Genomic DNA, 16,846 nt, shown 5'->3' with positions numbered 1-16,846 from the left:
AGAGTAAACCCCTCCCTACTGAGGTTGCCCTGTTACTTGCCCTGTTACTGATCACTTCTTTATTGAGACTTTGTTCAATCAATGTGGAGCTCCAAAACTTACTATTCAGTAATCTTGATAACAGATGTTCTTACCTGAAGATGAGAGAAAAAAATCGTAATTACCCTCTTTTTCCTAAAGCTTTTCCTGAATTCTAGAATGGCTATATTAAGCTCACATAAAGATAGCTACAGAAAACACACACACACACAATTTTCAATACATAAAACTTCAATGCTGTAGGGTTTTTAAAGAAACAAACTCATAAAATACTTCATGGAACATTCATCACAGGACGATTTACGTAAACTTATCTTTTTCAGTCCAGAGATGTTTTCTAAAATAACACTTCATTTTTATACTTACAGATGTCTAGAGTTTCTGCTTCAAAATGATGCAAATCCGTCTATCCGGGACAAGGAAGGTTACAATAGCATACATTATGCTGCTGCCTATGGGCACAGGCAATGTCTGGAATTGGTGAGTTGTTTTGTTTTGTTTTCTCGAACCCACGCACACACGCATGCACACACACAGACACACAGACCAAATCACAGAGGCATTAAATGTTTTTTCCAGAGTCGTAGCTCTGGTCTGTGTAAAAAGTGGGGCCATGAATCAGGATTTCATGAATTACTGATTTCAAAAAGTGTTTTTTCTACTGCACCATGCTACCTTCCATTGCAGGTTAGAGCCCCACCACCACCCAAGGCTTTTAAACACAGCGCAAAAGCATGGTACCCACTGATATAAGGCAATACCATTTCTGCCTCCTAACACCAGCATTGCCATGGAAGTTGGTATAGACCTATTAGCAAATATGGCTTTGTGTTTTGATCCCATATAAGAAATGCTCCTCACAAAATGTGTGTGTGTGTGTGTGTGTGTGTGTGTGTGTGTGTGGTAATCAGTGGCAGAGTGAAGGCTTTCTACTGTAACTATGTATCATGAGCCTGCCTTCCAAAATATACCTAAGACACAGCTGTCTTTAATTGGGTTTCTCTATGAAAACCATGTCATAATTGTCATGATAAAACAAACTTTTATTATACAGTTTGTTATTATAGTCTTAATAATGTGTGCTGTTCTATAGTACTTTCGTGAGTTATCTTTAATCCTTCATAGTCTGGAAACTCAGGATAATTATCCTAACACCTTCTTTGTATAGAAATAACATTGCATACAATATCTTCATTTTTTTTTTTAGGAAGGCCATTTTGGTACCATTATTTCTGTTATTCAAGTAAGAGGTTTTTCTGTTCATAAGAAGGTTTCACAAATTCTGTCTGTTAATGAAATTACCCCCTTTGATTAGATCAACATTTGCCCTGTGTAATTTACAAAGAGATGACTATTCATGACAATTATAAAACATTCAAAAACAGTTAGGAAGAGGTGTTACTTGATCTTAATTTACACTGTCAGTCGAACAGACCGGATTATCAATATAATTGGTAGAAGTGTTACTATTGTTTGCTTTCAGGAAAGAAACCACAGTCAGTCATTTGTAACACAGGATGAAAGTTCTCTCATTTTCCTGAATGATTTTAGTTGGACAGAAAGTTTTATGTATTCCTATTTTGGAATGCATCCCAAAATTCCTCTTGGGTGTAGTTTGTACAAAGCAAAGATCCTAAGCAGGCTAAAAACATTATTATGCCCCACCCCCTCCCAATCAAAACAAAACACAATCCTGAAAACAACCTGGACTTTCCCTTAGGAGTGGAACCACAAATCAGACCTTTGCAGGTATCTTATCCCCACTGTTGGCTCACCTAACTGTGGATGGATTAGAACAGGAGAGGAGACAGGAGGAAAGGGTTCTGAAAGGAGGGGAGAGGGAATAGGACCCTGTCTTTGATACAAGTGTTAAGTAAATTTCAAAAGAAAACATATATGTTTTCTTTTCATAAGCCATAAGCATATGAAAAAAAGCTCAGCATCACTGATCATTAGAGAAATGCAAACCAAAACCATAATGAGGTACCATCTCACACCAGTCAGAATGGCTATTAATAAAAAGTCAAAAAATAACAGATGCTGGCCAGGTTGTGGAGAAAAGGGAATATTTATACACTGTTGATGGGAGTGTAAATTAGTTTAACCATTGTGGAAGGCACTGTGGCAATTCCTCAAAGACCTAAAAGCAAAACTACCATTCAACCTAGCAATCCAACCACTGGGTGTATACCCAAAGGAATATAAATCATTCTAACCATAAAGATACATGCATATGTATGTTCATTGCAGCATTATTTACAATAGCAAAGACATGGAATCAACCTAAATTCCCATCAACAGTAGACTGGATAAAGACAGTATGGTGTATATATATATCATGGAATATTATGCAGCCATAAAAAACAACGAGATCATGTTCTTTGTAGGAACATGGATACAACTGGAGGACATAATCTTTAGCAAAAAAACGTAGGGGCAAGAAACCAAATACTGCATGTTCTCACTTATAAGTGGGAGCTAAATGATGAGAACACATGGACACAAAGAGGGGAACAACAGACACTGGGGCCTACTTAAGGGTGGAGGATGGGAGGAGGGAGAGAATAAGAAAAATTAACTATTTGGTACGAGGCTTAGTACCTGGGTGGCAAAATGATCTGTACAACAAACCCCCATGACACAAATTTACCTATATAGCAAACCTGCACATGTACCCCTGAACCTAAAAGTTTTTTTTTTTAAACCCGAAAACAAGTATTAAATGAAGAAGTAGGGTTTTGAGGGGGATGCTTTTTCTCATATATTTTCCCTCTTTCTGTAGGAATCCGATATCTTTATAGTCTTTAAAACTCCAATTTCCTTGGGTACTAGATGTTAGGAAAGCAAACCAATTAACTCATATGCACTAGGAGGTGAATTTCTAACACTTTCACATTGCTATGCCAATCTTCCTCCTCATCTCCCAGCACAAACACCTGTCTTCCCAGGGGTCATCCTTTGAACAAATTGTCCCTGACTCTGTACTTTGTGCTAGAGTTATATTGGTGAAGAGACACATATCTGGTAGCTCTTCATAGGTTATCTGAGCCTCTGAACAGGAATTGTACAAGGAGATCTTTTTTTGACTCCACCATCCCAGCCTATGCTTCTGGCCTGTGGAGGGAATGGAGAGAGTAAATGAGTATGTGTGGTCCTCTGGCCTTCACTACTGGTCCAGGGACTTTGTCCTCTGGGCGCTGGAGTAGGATTGAAGAAGATGGGGGGCCATCTGGACTAGCTGATTTGTGAGGCTGATGAAGTGTGTCTTTGGCACTTCCTCCCATCTACTTGAGCAATTACTGTGAGTATGCATATCATTAAATATGTATCATTAAATTTGATGTACATTTTGACTCTGACACTCAGCTTGGTCTGTGTTTACTTTGGCATTCATGGTTTGTGGCTCCTGTCTGTGATCGTAAGCATAGAATTTATAAACTACTTTGCTGTAATCAAAAAGAAACAGAAATTATTATAGTTGTTTTAACTTTACTTCTATTATACAGACTTATATTTAATTAGTTCCATGAGGAAAAAAGACTTCTAAAAAGTAGTATGAACCCCTTCGCCTTGATAGAAATAGCCAAGGTTGAGAATTCTGCCAAGTCTACCTACTTAGGCCAGTGTTCTCAGCTGGTCTTGATCAAAGACGTTTGTACTATGTGTGCAAGCAAAAATCTGCCCACAAACATGTACTGAGAGCTGTGATCCGTCATATTTAATTGGGCTCAAAATATCAAAGCAAAATGGGGGAGACTTGGCTAATAAAGCTTCTTGTGTCTGAGTATAATGTATGTTTGAGTGGAGGAAGGGAATTGGCAAAGGAAATCTCCTTTTTTCTCTATCTGAAGTATATTCTTACTGGCTCTGAAAAGAAAAATCAGGGAATCATGCCCCTATTTGGAATTTTTGAGTTTATATTGGTTTATTATATATTTTTTTACAATATTAAAGATTTGTCCATGAACATAAAGATCTTGGAGGCTTTTTTATTGAAATGGAAACATGTGTGTGCCAATGTAATTATGTAAATTGTCTGCAAAACTTAGAGAGATTGAAAACTCTAGGCCTCTGATTACATTCAGGCTGAGATTTTTTCACGCCAAATCATTTGGAATTTGGCTGCTTCTCTGAATCTTGTCCCCTGTTCAATGATAGGAATGAACTTCAACTTCAACTGTGAGAATAAGTAGGGGTGACAAACGCCCCTACTTATATATACTGGGAGCTTCTGGGATTCTCCGAAGAAAGACTGAAAGCAACTGTGTCTTGGGCAACTCAACACTAAAATTATGCTGCTTTCAAATAAACGACTCAATGTTTTAGGTTGTTTCTTGTGTTTATCACAGGATTTTAGAAAACCATTACCACCTGGCTCTGAATAAATATATGTGTCTATATAAGATAGACTTATGGCCAGGTGCAGTGGCTCACAGCTTATAATCCCACCACTTTGGGAGGCTGAGGTGGGAGGATTGCTTGAGTCCAGGAATTCAAGACCAACCTGGGCAACATAGTAAGGCCTTGTCTCTACAAAAATATTTTTAAAATTAGCCAGGCATGGTAATGTGATGTGCACCTGTAGTCCTCGCTACTCAGGAGGCTGAGGCAGGAAGATTGCTTGAGCCCAGGAGTTTGAGGTTTCAGTGACCTATGATTGCACCACTGCAGTCCAGCCTGGGTGACAGAACAAGACCCCGTCTCTTAGAAAAATAGTATGGACTTACATTGGCAATGTCTCAGTAAGCCTCTCAAGACCAAGAAAGCAGGTAGAAAAAAGCAGTTAAAAAAAGGAAAACTCCTGAGTGGTCATCTGAGGACAAGAAAATGAAAAATCAGTAAATTTGAACCCTAGCCTCAAACAAGTCTCTGATGACTGCTTTCTCTCCCCAGAGGTGCTGCTAAGAGAAGGACTTGGGTTGTGCCTGACCTCCCAGCAGGCAGCCTGCCAAGGGGCGGTATTCTCTGGAAACCTCAACAATGCCGGTCTTGTGTTTTCTTCTATTTAATTCAGTTGGAGAGAAACATAAAATCCTATGAGGAACTCTCATTAAGGGCAAGGGTGTGGGTGAGCATGGATATTTTGATACCACTGGCATCCTCTGAGATATGAATATAAGTTCACAAATTTTGAGTTAGAATTTGGATGTAAATCTATATTCAAAACAGTTGAATAGACAATGTTTTATGATAAGATGTTCCATTTTTTTTTTGTAATGTGGCAGAAAAAATTTTGGGGGCTTTACCATGAATGAATTTGGCAGCTGATGAAAGAACCATTCAACAGGATGTGTTAAAATAGAACATTTCAGATTTGCCTTCAGTTGAGGGCCTAGGACACTGGGGCCATTGCCTCCACATTTCAAAGTGAGATACTGGTGCTTCAACCCATGGCCCCCTTCCCCATTTCTAAAGTCACAGTTGGAAAGAACAAGAAGTTAGAGATTAGAGAGAAGCCTTCTTTGAAGCTAGCTCTGCTGTGAATTCTACCACCCCTCGTAGTAGAGGAGACAGAATGCCTTCTCCTGACCCCAGCCTTAAGGGAGGGCAGCTTCAGGGAGATTGCTTAGGTATCTTGTTTGTGTCCCACACAATGTAGGGAGCATGCCAGGCTGGTATATGATAAATCTAAAGACTCAATGGCTCTGACCAGAACTTGCTGGCCAGGCAGCTAAATAAGAAGAAGGCTGTGTTTGAGAAATCACTCCACTCTCAGCAATGATTGGTCAAAGTATATATTTCCCAATGCCCAAATGTGAGCCAAGGGCCAGAGCTAGCTTGGGGTTCTCCTTGATCCCACTCAAGAGGGCTGCCTGGAAGAGTCAGGAGACCCAGGATTCCTAGTGTGGAGAGGGGAATATAAGTTACCAGCAGGAAGGTCCATTCACCCAGGCAGAGGGAACTGCAGGCGAGACACCCCAGTGATGGTGGAGAACCTAATTCAGCATCTAAGAGAGAGACAGTTGTAAACATCTGACCTGGTGAGAGACATCACTGCCAGAAGGGTGCCAGGCAGACCATTGTCGCTGCTCCTAGTGTGTCTTCCTTTCCCTTTCCCCTTTAGACCTGGAGGAGGCAGAGGCAGATGAGGAGGAGGAGAAGCCCTAGGTTGGGGAATAGAGAAGTCAGCCGTGTCTCATTACCCACTGCAGTCTTTGGGGGAAGGCGGGAAGGAGTTTTAATAAGTTAAACAATGTTAGGAGTCTATGATTATCACACTGGAACAGATGTATTGATTGCTGACATGAAGTTATGTTTTAAACTAAAGTGCCTAGAGAACTCTTTATTATTTGTTGGAGATTTTGCATGAAGTGGCAGGAAAAGAAGTAACCTCATAAAGGAGATCGGACCTAGTATAGGGAAAAAGAGAATAAATGTATTATTTGATTATACCCATGACTCACTGGTTCAGTAAATAGCTACACACTTACAGTCATTGTTTCAGGAAAAAATTAATGCTCAGCTCTAAGGAAAAATAAACTATTATCCTTTAAACATTTGCGAATTTAAATATCAACTTATAAGGCATTAGGTTCTATTAATGTCAAGCACTTACCAGGTGCCAAAAGTTGTTGAACAAGTGAAATACACTGTGAGTGACTAAGCTTTATTTAGTGATAAAACGTCAGTGCTAATTTTTAAGTATATAGCAACTGTCCTGTTTGTTAGGAAGGTATTTCACAGAAGATGGCAGGTGAGAAAAGAAATGAAAATTTGCCTTTCTATGGCCTGGACTTTTCTTTAGATTTGATTACTTTCCAATACCACCTCATTTTACTGCAACTGCCCCTCCATGATTTCTTTTTCAATAAAAACCTATACTAGCATTTCGAACTGGTATAAAGACATGTACCAAATTAAACGTTATACACACACATACGCATATGTGCACATATTTCTCTGTAATTTCTTCCAGATGGATAGGGAGCACTAAGAGGTTCAAGGAATAGGAATTACTGCTTCTGATGTGGAAACTTCTAAGGACCCAGTGATGTCACAAAAAGGAAGATTTTTTGTTTTAAAGAGAAGGCAGTTTAAAAGTCAACCAAAAAAATAAGTTACTCTGGCCCGCCCTCCTTTCCTCCCCCTACCCTCCTCCTCCTTTCTTCTCCTTCCTTCCTTCCTTCCTTCCTTCCTTCCTTCCTTCCTTCCTTCCTTCCTTNCTTCTCCTTCCTTCCTTCCTTCCTTCCTTCCTTCCTTCCTTCCTTCCTTCCTTCCTTCCCTCCTCCCTCCCTCCCTCCCTCTCTCCACCCCTTCCCTCTGTCCCCTGCTTCCCTCTCTCCCCTACCTTCCTCCCTCCCTCCCTCCCTCCCTCCCTCTCAGTCACAAACCCACTAGGCAAGCCTGAGCAGAGCAGGAAGGCAGCCCAGTTGGCGCTAAGGCCTCAGGAGGGAAGTCAGGAAGGCAGCCTAGTAAGGGTTGGAACCCCACTCAAGGAGAGTGTCCTAAATGTGTATGCCCCAAGCAACAGAGCTGTGATATATGTGGAGCAAAACTGTTAGAACTGAAAAGATAAACAGAAATCCACAATTGCAGTGGGAGACCTTAGCACCTCTCTCTCAACAATTGGTAGAACAATGAGACTGAAAATTGTCAAGTATATAGAAAAAGTCAATAACATAATCAACCAAGTGGATCTGATCAACAATAAGAACACTCCACCAAGCAACATCAGAATACATATTTAGTTCAAGAGTTCAAGTGCCCATGAATGTTCACCAAGATAAACAATATCTTGAAGCATAAAACAAAATTCAAAAAACATGAAATAATTGAAATCATACAGGGCGTGTTTTCTAGCCACAATGGAATAAAACTAGAAATCAATAATAGAAAGATACCAGGAAAATCTCCAACACTAGGAAATTAAAACCAGACTTGTAAATAATTCATGGGTTAAAAGGAAAGCCTCAAGGGAAATTCAAAAACTATCTTGGACTGAATGAAAATGAAAGTACGACAAAGCGAAATTTGGGGACTCAGCTAAATTATGCTGAGAAAGAAATTTTTAGCACCAAATGGTTACATCAGAAAAGAGGAAAGTCTCAAGTCAGTAATCTAAGCTTCCACTTCAAGAATCTGGAGAGAGCAAATTTAACTCAAAAGAAGCAGAAAATTGTTATAAAGATGGAGGCAGAAATAAATGAAATTGAAAACCAATGAAGAAATTCAATGAAACAAAAATCTGATTTTTTGAAAAATCAGTAACATTGACAAACCTGTAGCTAAGAAAAAGAGAGAGGAAACATAAATTACCAATATCAGGAATGAAATAGGGGATGTCACCATAGACCTTGCAGATATTAAAAGGATAAAGGAATATTATGAATAACTCTACATACATTAATTCGACAACTTGATAAAACAGACTCATTCATTGAAAAACACAAACTACCTTCATTTACCCAATGTGAAGTAGATCATTTGAATAACCCTTTAACTATATTCAGAAAATTAAATTTTAAAACTTCCCCTAAATAAATTTCCAGGCATGGATGATTTCACTGCAGAATTCTACCAAATACTTAAAGAATTAACATAATTCTACACTATCTTTTCTGGAAAATAGAATACAAGAGAATACTTTCCAATTCATTTATGAAGGTAATACCTTGATATTAAGTACCAAAGAGAGACAGACAGACAGACATACACACACACACACACACACAGAGAGAGAGAGAGAGAGAGAGAGCAAGCGAGAGAGAGAGAGCGCAGTGTCTTTCATGAACATGAATGCAAAAATCTTTGCAAATTACCAAATAGAATTCAGTGATATATACAGAGAATTATATACCATGACTAATGGAATTTATTACAGGGATGCAAGCCTGTTTCAATATTTGAAAATCAGTCAGTGTAATTCACTGTATTAACAGGCTAAAGAAGAAAAATCAGATTTATATCAACCAATACAGAAAACACTTTTGACAAAATTTAACACTTATTTAAGACAATAAAACAAGCAAATAACACAAAACAAAACTCTCCTAGAAAAATTAGATAGAGGGGAACTTCCTCAACTTGATAAAGAGCATGTAACAACTTGATAAAGAACAGCTAATTTACTTAACAGTAAAAGACTAAGGCAAGGATGTCTTCTTATACCACTCCTATTCAACATTGTGCTAAAAGTTCTAGCCAGAGCAGTTAGGCAAGAAAAGGAAATAAGTGTACAGATCAGAAAGGAATAAACAAAACTGTTCCTATTTGCAGATGACATTGTTGTCTACGTAGAAAATCCCCAGTAATAAACCAAAAAATCCTAGAAGTCATAAGTGAGTTCATCAAGGTCACAAGATATGAGATAAACATATAAAAATCAATTGCGTTTCTGTGTACTAGGAATGAATATGTAGATACCAAAATTAAAAGTACAATATTATTTTCAACTGCACCAAAAAATTGCTGTCAAGAACTCTGCGCTTAGTCCTAGATCCAAAAGACATGTGTTGAAACCACAAAATGGTGATGAAAGAAATCAAAGATGTAAAAAAAAAGGAGAGACATTCTGTATTCGTGGATTAGAAGACTCAACATGGTAAAGATGCCAAATTAATCTGTAGGTTTAACACAATTCTTATCAAAATTCTAGCAAGGTTTTTATAGACAGATGAAAGATTTTTCTAAAATTTTTATGGAATAGCAAACGAACTAGAAAGCCAACACAATTTTGAAAAAGAACAATGTGGGAAAAATCAGTCTACCTAATTTCAATAATTATTATATAGTTTGAATATATAATATATATTTTATACTACTGTGTCAATACATGACAGTCTTGTTAATACCTTACCCAGTAATCAAGACTGTGAAGTATTGGCAGAGTGATAGGCACATAGCTCAATGGAACAGAATAGACAGCTTAGACATATACCCACAAAAATATGCCCAACTGATTTTTGAAAAAGGTGGAAAAGCAACTCAGCAAAGAGAAGGTCAAATTTTTAACAAATGATGCTGGAGCCACTGGACACCCATAGGCAAATAAAAAAAATCTTGACCTAAGTCTCATACATTATACAAAAATTAACTCAAAATGGATCATAGATTTAAAGGTAAAACAAAAAAAAAAAAAACAAAGAAAATCCTTGGGATTTAGGACTAAGCACAGAGTTCTTGACAGCAATTTTTTTAAAAAAAGATTGCTAAATTGGACTTCATTAACATTTAAAACTTTTGCTCTGTGAAAGACCCTGTCACCAGTTTGAAAAGACAAACATTAAATTGCAAGAAAATATTTGCAAGTCACATATCTGACAAGATATGTGTCTAGAATATATAAAGAATTCTCGAAACTCAACAGATTTTTAAAAGATAACACAAACACTCCCATTAAGAAATGAGCAAAATATGGCTAGGTGCGATGGCTCACACCTGTAATCCCAGCACTTTGGGAGGGCAAGCGGGGCAGATCTCTTGAGGCCGACAGTTTGAGACCACCCTGGCCCACATAGTGAAACCCTGTCTCTGCTAAAAATACAAAATTAGTCGGGTTGGTGGCACATGCCTGTAATTCCAGCTACTTGGGAGGCTGAGGCACGAGAATCACTTGAACCTGAGAGTTAGAAGTTACAGTGAGCCAAGATCTTGCCACTGCGTTCCAGCCTGGGAGACAGCGAGACTCTATCTCAAAAAAAACAAAGAGAGCAAAATACATGAACAGATATTTCACTGAAGGGGACATATGGATGACAAGCACATGAAAAGATGTTCAATATCATTAGTCATTAGGAAAATGTAAATAAAAACCACAATGAGGTCACTATATGCATATTAAAATGGCTAAAATAAAAACAGTGACAACACCAAGAGCTGGTAATGATGGAGAGAAAGTGGGTCACGCATGCATTTGCAAGTGGCAGTATAAAAAGGGGTAGTTATTCTGCAGAGCAGATTGACCGTTCCTTTAAAAACGATTTAATGTAATTCCTATGTGAATCAGCAATTTTACTCCTGAGCATTTTTATTTCAGAGAAATGAAAGCTTATGTTCACACAAAATCTGTACACAAATGTTCATAGGAGCTTTATTTGTAATAGCCAAAAACTGGAAACAACTCAAATATCTTTCAGTGGGCAAACTGGTACATCCATACTAAGGAATACTTTTCAGCCATAAAAAGGAACAAATTATTGACATATGCAGCAACCTAGATGAATCTCCAGGGAATAATAAAAGGCAATTGTGTTAAGTGAAAACAAAAATCTAAAAGGTTACATACTGTGTGATTCCATTTATATAACATTATTGAAATGATGAAATTATAGAATGAAAAACAGATTAGTGGTGGTCTTTTTTTTTTTTTTTTTTTTTTTTTTTTGAGACGGAGTCTCACTCTGTCGCCCAGGCTGGAGTGCAGTGGCCGGATCTCAGCTCACTGCAAGCTCCGCCTCCCGGGTTCACGCCATTCTCCGGCCTCAGCCTTCCGAGTAGCTGGGACTACAGGCGCCCGCCACATCGCCCGGCTAGTTTTTTGTATTTTTTTTAGTAGAGACGGGGTTTCACCGTGTTAGCCAGGATGGTCTCGATCTCCTGACCTCGTGATCCGCCCGTCTCGGCCTCCCAAAGTGCTGGGATTACAGGCTTGAGCCACCGCGCCCGGCCGATTAGTGGTGGTCTTTAGGGATTAATTAGGGGTTAGGTGTTAGGGAAGGTAAATGGGTGTGTCTATAATAGGACAACCTGAGTTGCCTATGTGGTGATGGAAATACTCTGTATCTTGACTTTATTGAGATATCAGTATCTTGTATATGTATCCATATCCTGGTGGTGTTACTGTACTATAGTTTCATAAGATGCCACCATTGGGGGAAACATGGGATCTCTGTATATTATTTCTTATAATTACATGTTAATCTACAATGATCTCAAAACGAAGTTTAATTTAAAAATCTATGTAACTAGGAAACAATCTCTTTAGAAAAAAAATGGATATCTTGGTAAATGAAGTTGATTAGCCCTCAGTTATAATGAAGACCTGCCATGAAAATCTAGCTGGAAAACAAAATTTTTAGCTTAAAGTATTCTGCCTCTGCCACCAGACTGTGTGCTCTTTGAAGAAAGAGACGTTTCCTCTCACCCTAGCTGAAAGGCAGTCTGACTGAGCGGTGCAGGGTGCAGGACCTAGAGCCAGAGCAAATTCAGATTCTGCCTTTTACTAACATTATGATCTTGGTTGATCTCTCTGTATGTTAATTTCCTCATCAGCGAAATGCACAGAATGACAGGACCTACCTCCTAGGGTTGTTGTGAGGATTCAGCAAGTCGGTGAATTAAAAATGACTAGAGCAGTGCCATTCACTCTTTGCATCCCTAATACCTAAATCAGAGTGTCTGGCATTCAGTGGGTGCTCTGTTACGTGTTTGTTTACTGAAGCGGGTTAATATAAAGATATAACTATGTAGCTTAGAATATATAACATTGTTTTCTGCGGAAAATGTAGCCTTTGCTTATTTTATGTTTTTGATAGTAAAATTGATTCATATTCCCTGAACATATGGTAGCATGGAAAGAAGTATTAGGACAACCAGAGTGATGAAGCCAGCCTTGGATTAGACATTGTCTTTGAATAAGCACCTAATTCAGTGATCTATGTGTGTCACCTAAGAGTTATGTTTAACCACTATCACCACCTTGAATGCTAAATTATTCAACATTTCAACTACACGAGTTCTTAGAAAGACCACCTTATCCAAAAATCAATGCATGCAGCTCAGGTGTCTCATCCAGAATGGGATCTGGCAGCTGGTCTTTCAACTCTTTCCACTGGGAGAAAGCTTCCGAATCTGTATCTCTAACCTCAGTGTGCTTCAAGGTCCAGGCTTAGCCATCCAATTGCCTGGTGGATATCACCATCCAGAGGACTTGCTGGAACTGGAGTAGGTTCTGAACTTTATGGCACCAAAGTTCATGGAACTTTGATCGACAAAATAAGGTCATCAGACACTCATTCCTTAAAAGAATCAACCTTCAATGAAACAAAACAAAACCCTGATTCTTTTTCAAAGTTTTAGCTCATGAGGGAGTTTAACAACCATGCTTATCATTTTTAATAAAGTTGGAATAATGAATATTTATGACAAGCATGTTGGACTGGGCTCTGTGTCTGCATCATCTCATTTTATTCTCATAACAGTTCTGTAAAGTACCTGCTATTATTATCCATATTTCACAGATAGGTATCCTAAGGCACAAAGAAATTAAGTAACTACCCTGGGTGATATGACTGGTGGGATGTAGAGCCAGGATTCAAACCCATGTCTGTCTCACTCTGAATTCCAAGCTTTCAACAACCATGCTGTACTGTCTGGAGGACTAGTGAACTCCAGACTTTTGAAAGACAAAGCTATCTCAGAACATCTGAATTCCAACCAAGGTACCATCGAGATGAGTGGTCTTCAGGATTTATCAAAGGGAAGCAAGAGAACCTCAGACAATACCAACAGTTATGTCTGTAGGTCTATATCATTCATTTATTCTCTTCTCTTCTCTTCTCTCTTTCTCTCTCTCTCTCCCCTCTCCTTCCTTCTTTACTTTCTTCCTTTCTTTCTTTTTTTAGACAGGGGTCTTGCCTCTGTTGCCTAGGCTGGAGTGCAGTGGCACAATCACAGCTCACTGCAGCCTCAGCCTCTGGGGTTCAACTGATCCTCTCACTTCAGCCTCCCAAGTAGCTGGGACTACAGTAGCCCACCACACCCAGCTAATTTTTGTATTATTTATTTATATATGTGTGTGTGTATATATATATATAGATGTGTGTGTGTGTATGTGTGTGTGTGTGTTTTTTTTAGACAGATTCTTGCTCTGTTGCCCATGCAGTGGCACGATCTCGGCTCACTGCAACCTCCGCCTCCGGAGTTCAAGCAATTCTCCTGCCTCAGCCCCCCGAGTAGCTGGGACTACAGGTGCCCACCACCACACCTGGCTAATTTTTGTATTTTTAGTAGAGATGGGGTTTCACCATGTCGGCCCGGCTGGTCTCAAACTCCTGACCTCAAGTGATCTGCCCACCTCGGCCTCCCAAAGTGCTGGGATTACAGGCGTGAGCCACTGCTCCAGGTCATAATTTTTGTATTTTTTAGAGACAAGGTTCCAACACGTTGCCTGGACTGGTCTTGAACGTCTGAGCTCAAGCAATCTGCCTGACTGAGCCTCCCAAAGTGCTGAGATTATAGGCATAAGCCACCATGCCTGGCCCATCCATTCTTTTGCATGACTAGCAGTCTGCATTTTTTTTTTCTATTAGGAGAGCAGAATCACCCTATGCCATTATCCACCCAGTGAGGGGTAAAATCGACCCCAGCTACAGCTCTGTGGTACATCCCACTGTTTGAAATCTGCAGCACTAGCCCTGGACTTCTGCACATATTTTCATAAAAGCACTCATGCTTGGACCCAGCCCTCCTCCTGGAATCTCTGTTCAGCATCTTTTGTAACAGCTGCTGTCAGCTTGGTATCACTCTCCAGATGATAACACCTGCCAGGGATGAGTGCTTCCAGCTAGAGGGAGGAAAGTGACTTTCCAGCAAGCTTGTTTCTCCAAAGATGGCTTGTCCTTGGCAGCTGCTAAGGACTCAAAGTCCTGTGTTGTGAAGTCTAGATCAGGTCCCTGTAATACTCACTTCCCTTCTTGATCCTCATTTGGTTAGATAAAATGTAAAGGCCTGAGGACTTTTTAGTCAGAAGAACAGCTCACATGCACACCTGTGTTCCAGGTCAGGGTGCTGTGAAGCTCACAAAGAACAAAGAGCCTTTCTAAAATTCCAAAGGAGGGAAGAGGCCTGGCTGTCTGTAACAGCTGAAGGAATATCTGGGAAAACCAAACCCTCAGCAGTAAGTGAGATTTACTTTCTCACATGGGCAGATCTTCACAACCTAAGTGGTAACATCACCAGATTTAAATTCTGTGGGCCATTCAGCAGAGAAGAGTAGTTTTGGGCCAGGTTCAGTGGCTCACGCCTGGAATCCCGGCACTTTGGGAGGTCAAGGCAGGAGGATTGGTTGAGCTCAGGAGCTTGAGACCAGCTTGGGCAACATAGCAAGACCTTGTCTCTCCAAAAAAAGGAAAAAATTAGTTGGGTGTGGTGGTGTGTACCTGTAGTTCCAGCTACTCAGGAGGCTGAGGTGGGGGGATTGCTTGAGTCCAGGAGTTTGAAGCTGCAGTGAGCCATGATCGTGCCACCGCACTCCAGCCTGGGTGACAGAATGAGATTCCATCTGGAAAAAAAAGTAGTTTTGTTAATATTTAGCAATAACATTCACCTGTTCACTGGAAAGGTAATTTGGTACATTTTACAGTCACAACTCCGTAGCATTTTTTTTCTAGGAAACATTTTATAGTTTTCCAAACACATAAGTTATTTCACACAAAATTGCTTAAATTACATAAAGATATTTTTTAGTATATAGCAATTTTGATCTCAAATTCCTCACATTGTTATGGGACAGACTATAGTAAGAAATAGCCCAAAGCAACCATTTCAGATGAGCAGTGTGTTTTTGTTATCATTATCTCTTAAAATGTGTTTTTTAAATGAAGGGAATGTTACAATTAATATATTTGATTACTCAGTATTTCCTGTGTACTGGCCTTTTTAAGACTCTCCAGAGTACTAGCAGTTAGTGGGTTTGGAGATTAGAGTCTACATCCCAGTTGTTTTTTGTTTGTTTGAGACAGAGTCTCGCTCTGTCGCCCAGGCTGGAGTGCAGTAGCGTGATCTCAGCTCACTGCGGCCTCTGCCTACTGGGTTCAAGTGATTCTCCTGCCTCAGCCTCCTGAGTAACTGGGATTGCAGGTGCACGCCATCACGCCTGACTGATTTTTGTATTTTTAGTAGAGACAGGGTTTCATCATGCTGGCCGGGGCAGGTCTTGAACTCCTGGCCTCGAAAGATCTGCCCACCTCAGCCTCCCAAAGTGCTGGGATTATACACATAAGGCATCCCGCTTGGCCCCAGTTTTTATAAGTTCATAAACTTTATTCATCTGCATTATCATACCAGTCACACCAGATGGATGACAAGAACATCCTTCATGAATTTACAGTGAAAAATCCAGCTGCTAAAAGGACCAGGAGATTCATGTCATCTACTACAGCTATGTTCCCTTCTAAGTAGGGGATCCAGTTTTACAAACTGAATAAAGATCAGATGTTTTCTTCCTGAGTATGGAATTAAAATCAAAGAAATTGAGTAAAAATTAATGCGCTCAAGCTCTGATAACCTCGTGTATCCTCTCTTATTCAAAACCCAGTGCCTTACCAATCAGAATACCTTTGATGACCCATCCAGGAGTCCTGTCCTCTGGACAGGGCTACAGAAACCCTTACCACTAGTTCTGTTTTTCCTAGACTCCATGAATACTGACTTGGTAGGCCATTAGGACAACTTCCAAGGTGTGGCTTCTCTTACATTAGCTACCTAATTTAGGATGGCTGCTTTCTGATGTTACAGAGTGGATTAGAGGGAAATGTGCTAGGAACCATGGCCGACACAGAAATAATATTAGGCATGCGAGGGTGTGGTGGCTCACGCCTGTAATCCAAGCACTTTGGGAGGCCGAAGCAGGTGGATCACCTGAGGTCAGGCGTTCAAGACCAGCCTGACCAACATGGTGAAACCCCATCTGTACTAAAAATACAAAAATTAGCCAGGCATGGCGGTGCATGCCTGTAATCCCAGCTACTTGGGAAGCTGAGGCAGGAGAATTGCTTGAATCCGGGAGGCGGCGGTTGCAGTGAGCCAAGATTGTGCCATTGCACTCCAGCCTGGACAATAGAGTGAGACGCTGTTTCAAAAAATAAAT

General features: G+C 39.9%; 1 protein-coding gene across 1 annotated transcript in view; it reads left to right on the top strand.

Moving 5' to 3' along the window:
* The window catches only part of ANKRD44 (ankyrin repeat domain 44), a 319,327-nt gene that overhangs the window by 231,290 nt on the left and 71,191 nt on the right, over positions 1–16,846 (top strand). The window contains exon 16 of the mRNA XM_025404975.1: positions 408–519. Coding sequence (XP_025260760.1) covers positions 408–519 — 112 coding nt within the window. The remainder of the gene's footprint in view (positions 1–407; positions 520–16,846) is intronic.

The sequence above is a fragment of the Theropithecus gelada genome, chromosome 12, assembly GCF_003255815.1.
Source record: "Theropithecus gelada isolate Dixy chromosome 12, Tgel_1.0, whole genome shotgun sequence".
In the NCBI taxonomy this organism is placed as follows: Eukaryota; Metazoa; Chordata; class Mammalia; order Primates; family Cercopithecidae; genus Theropithecus; species Theropithecus gelada.
This window is presented reverse-complemented; position numbering and strand designations above follow the sequence as displayed.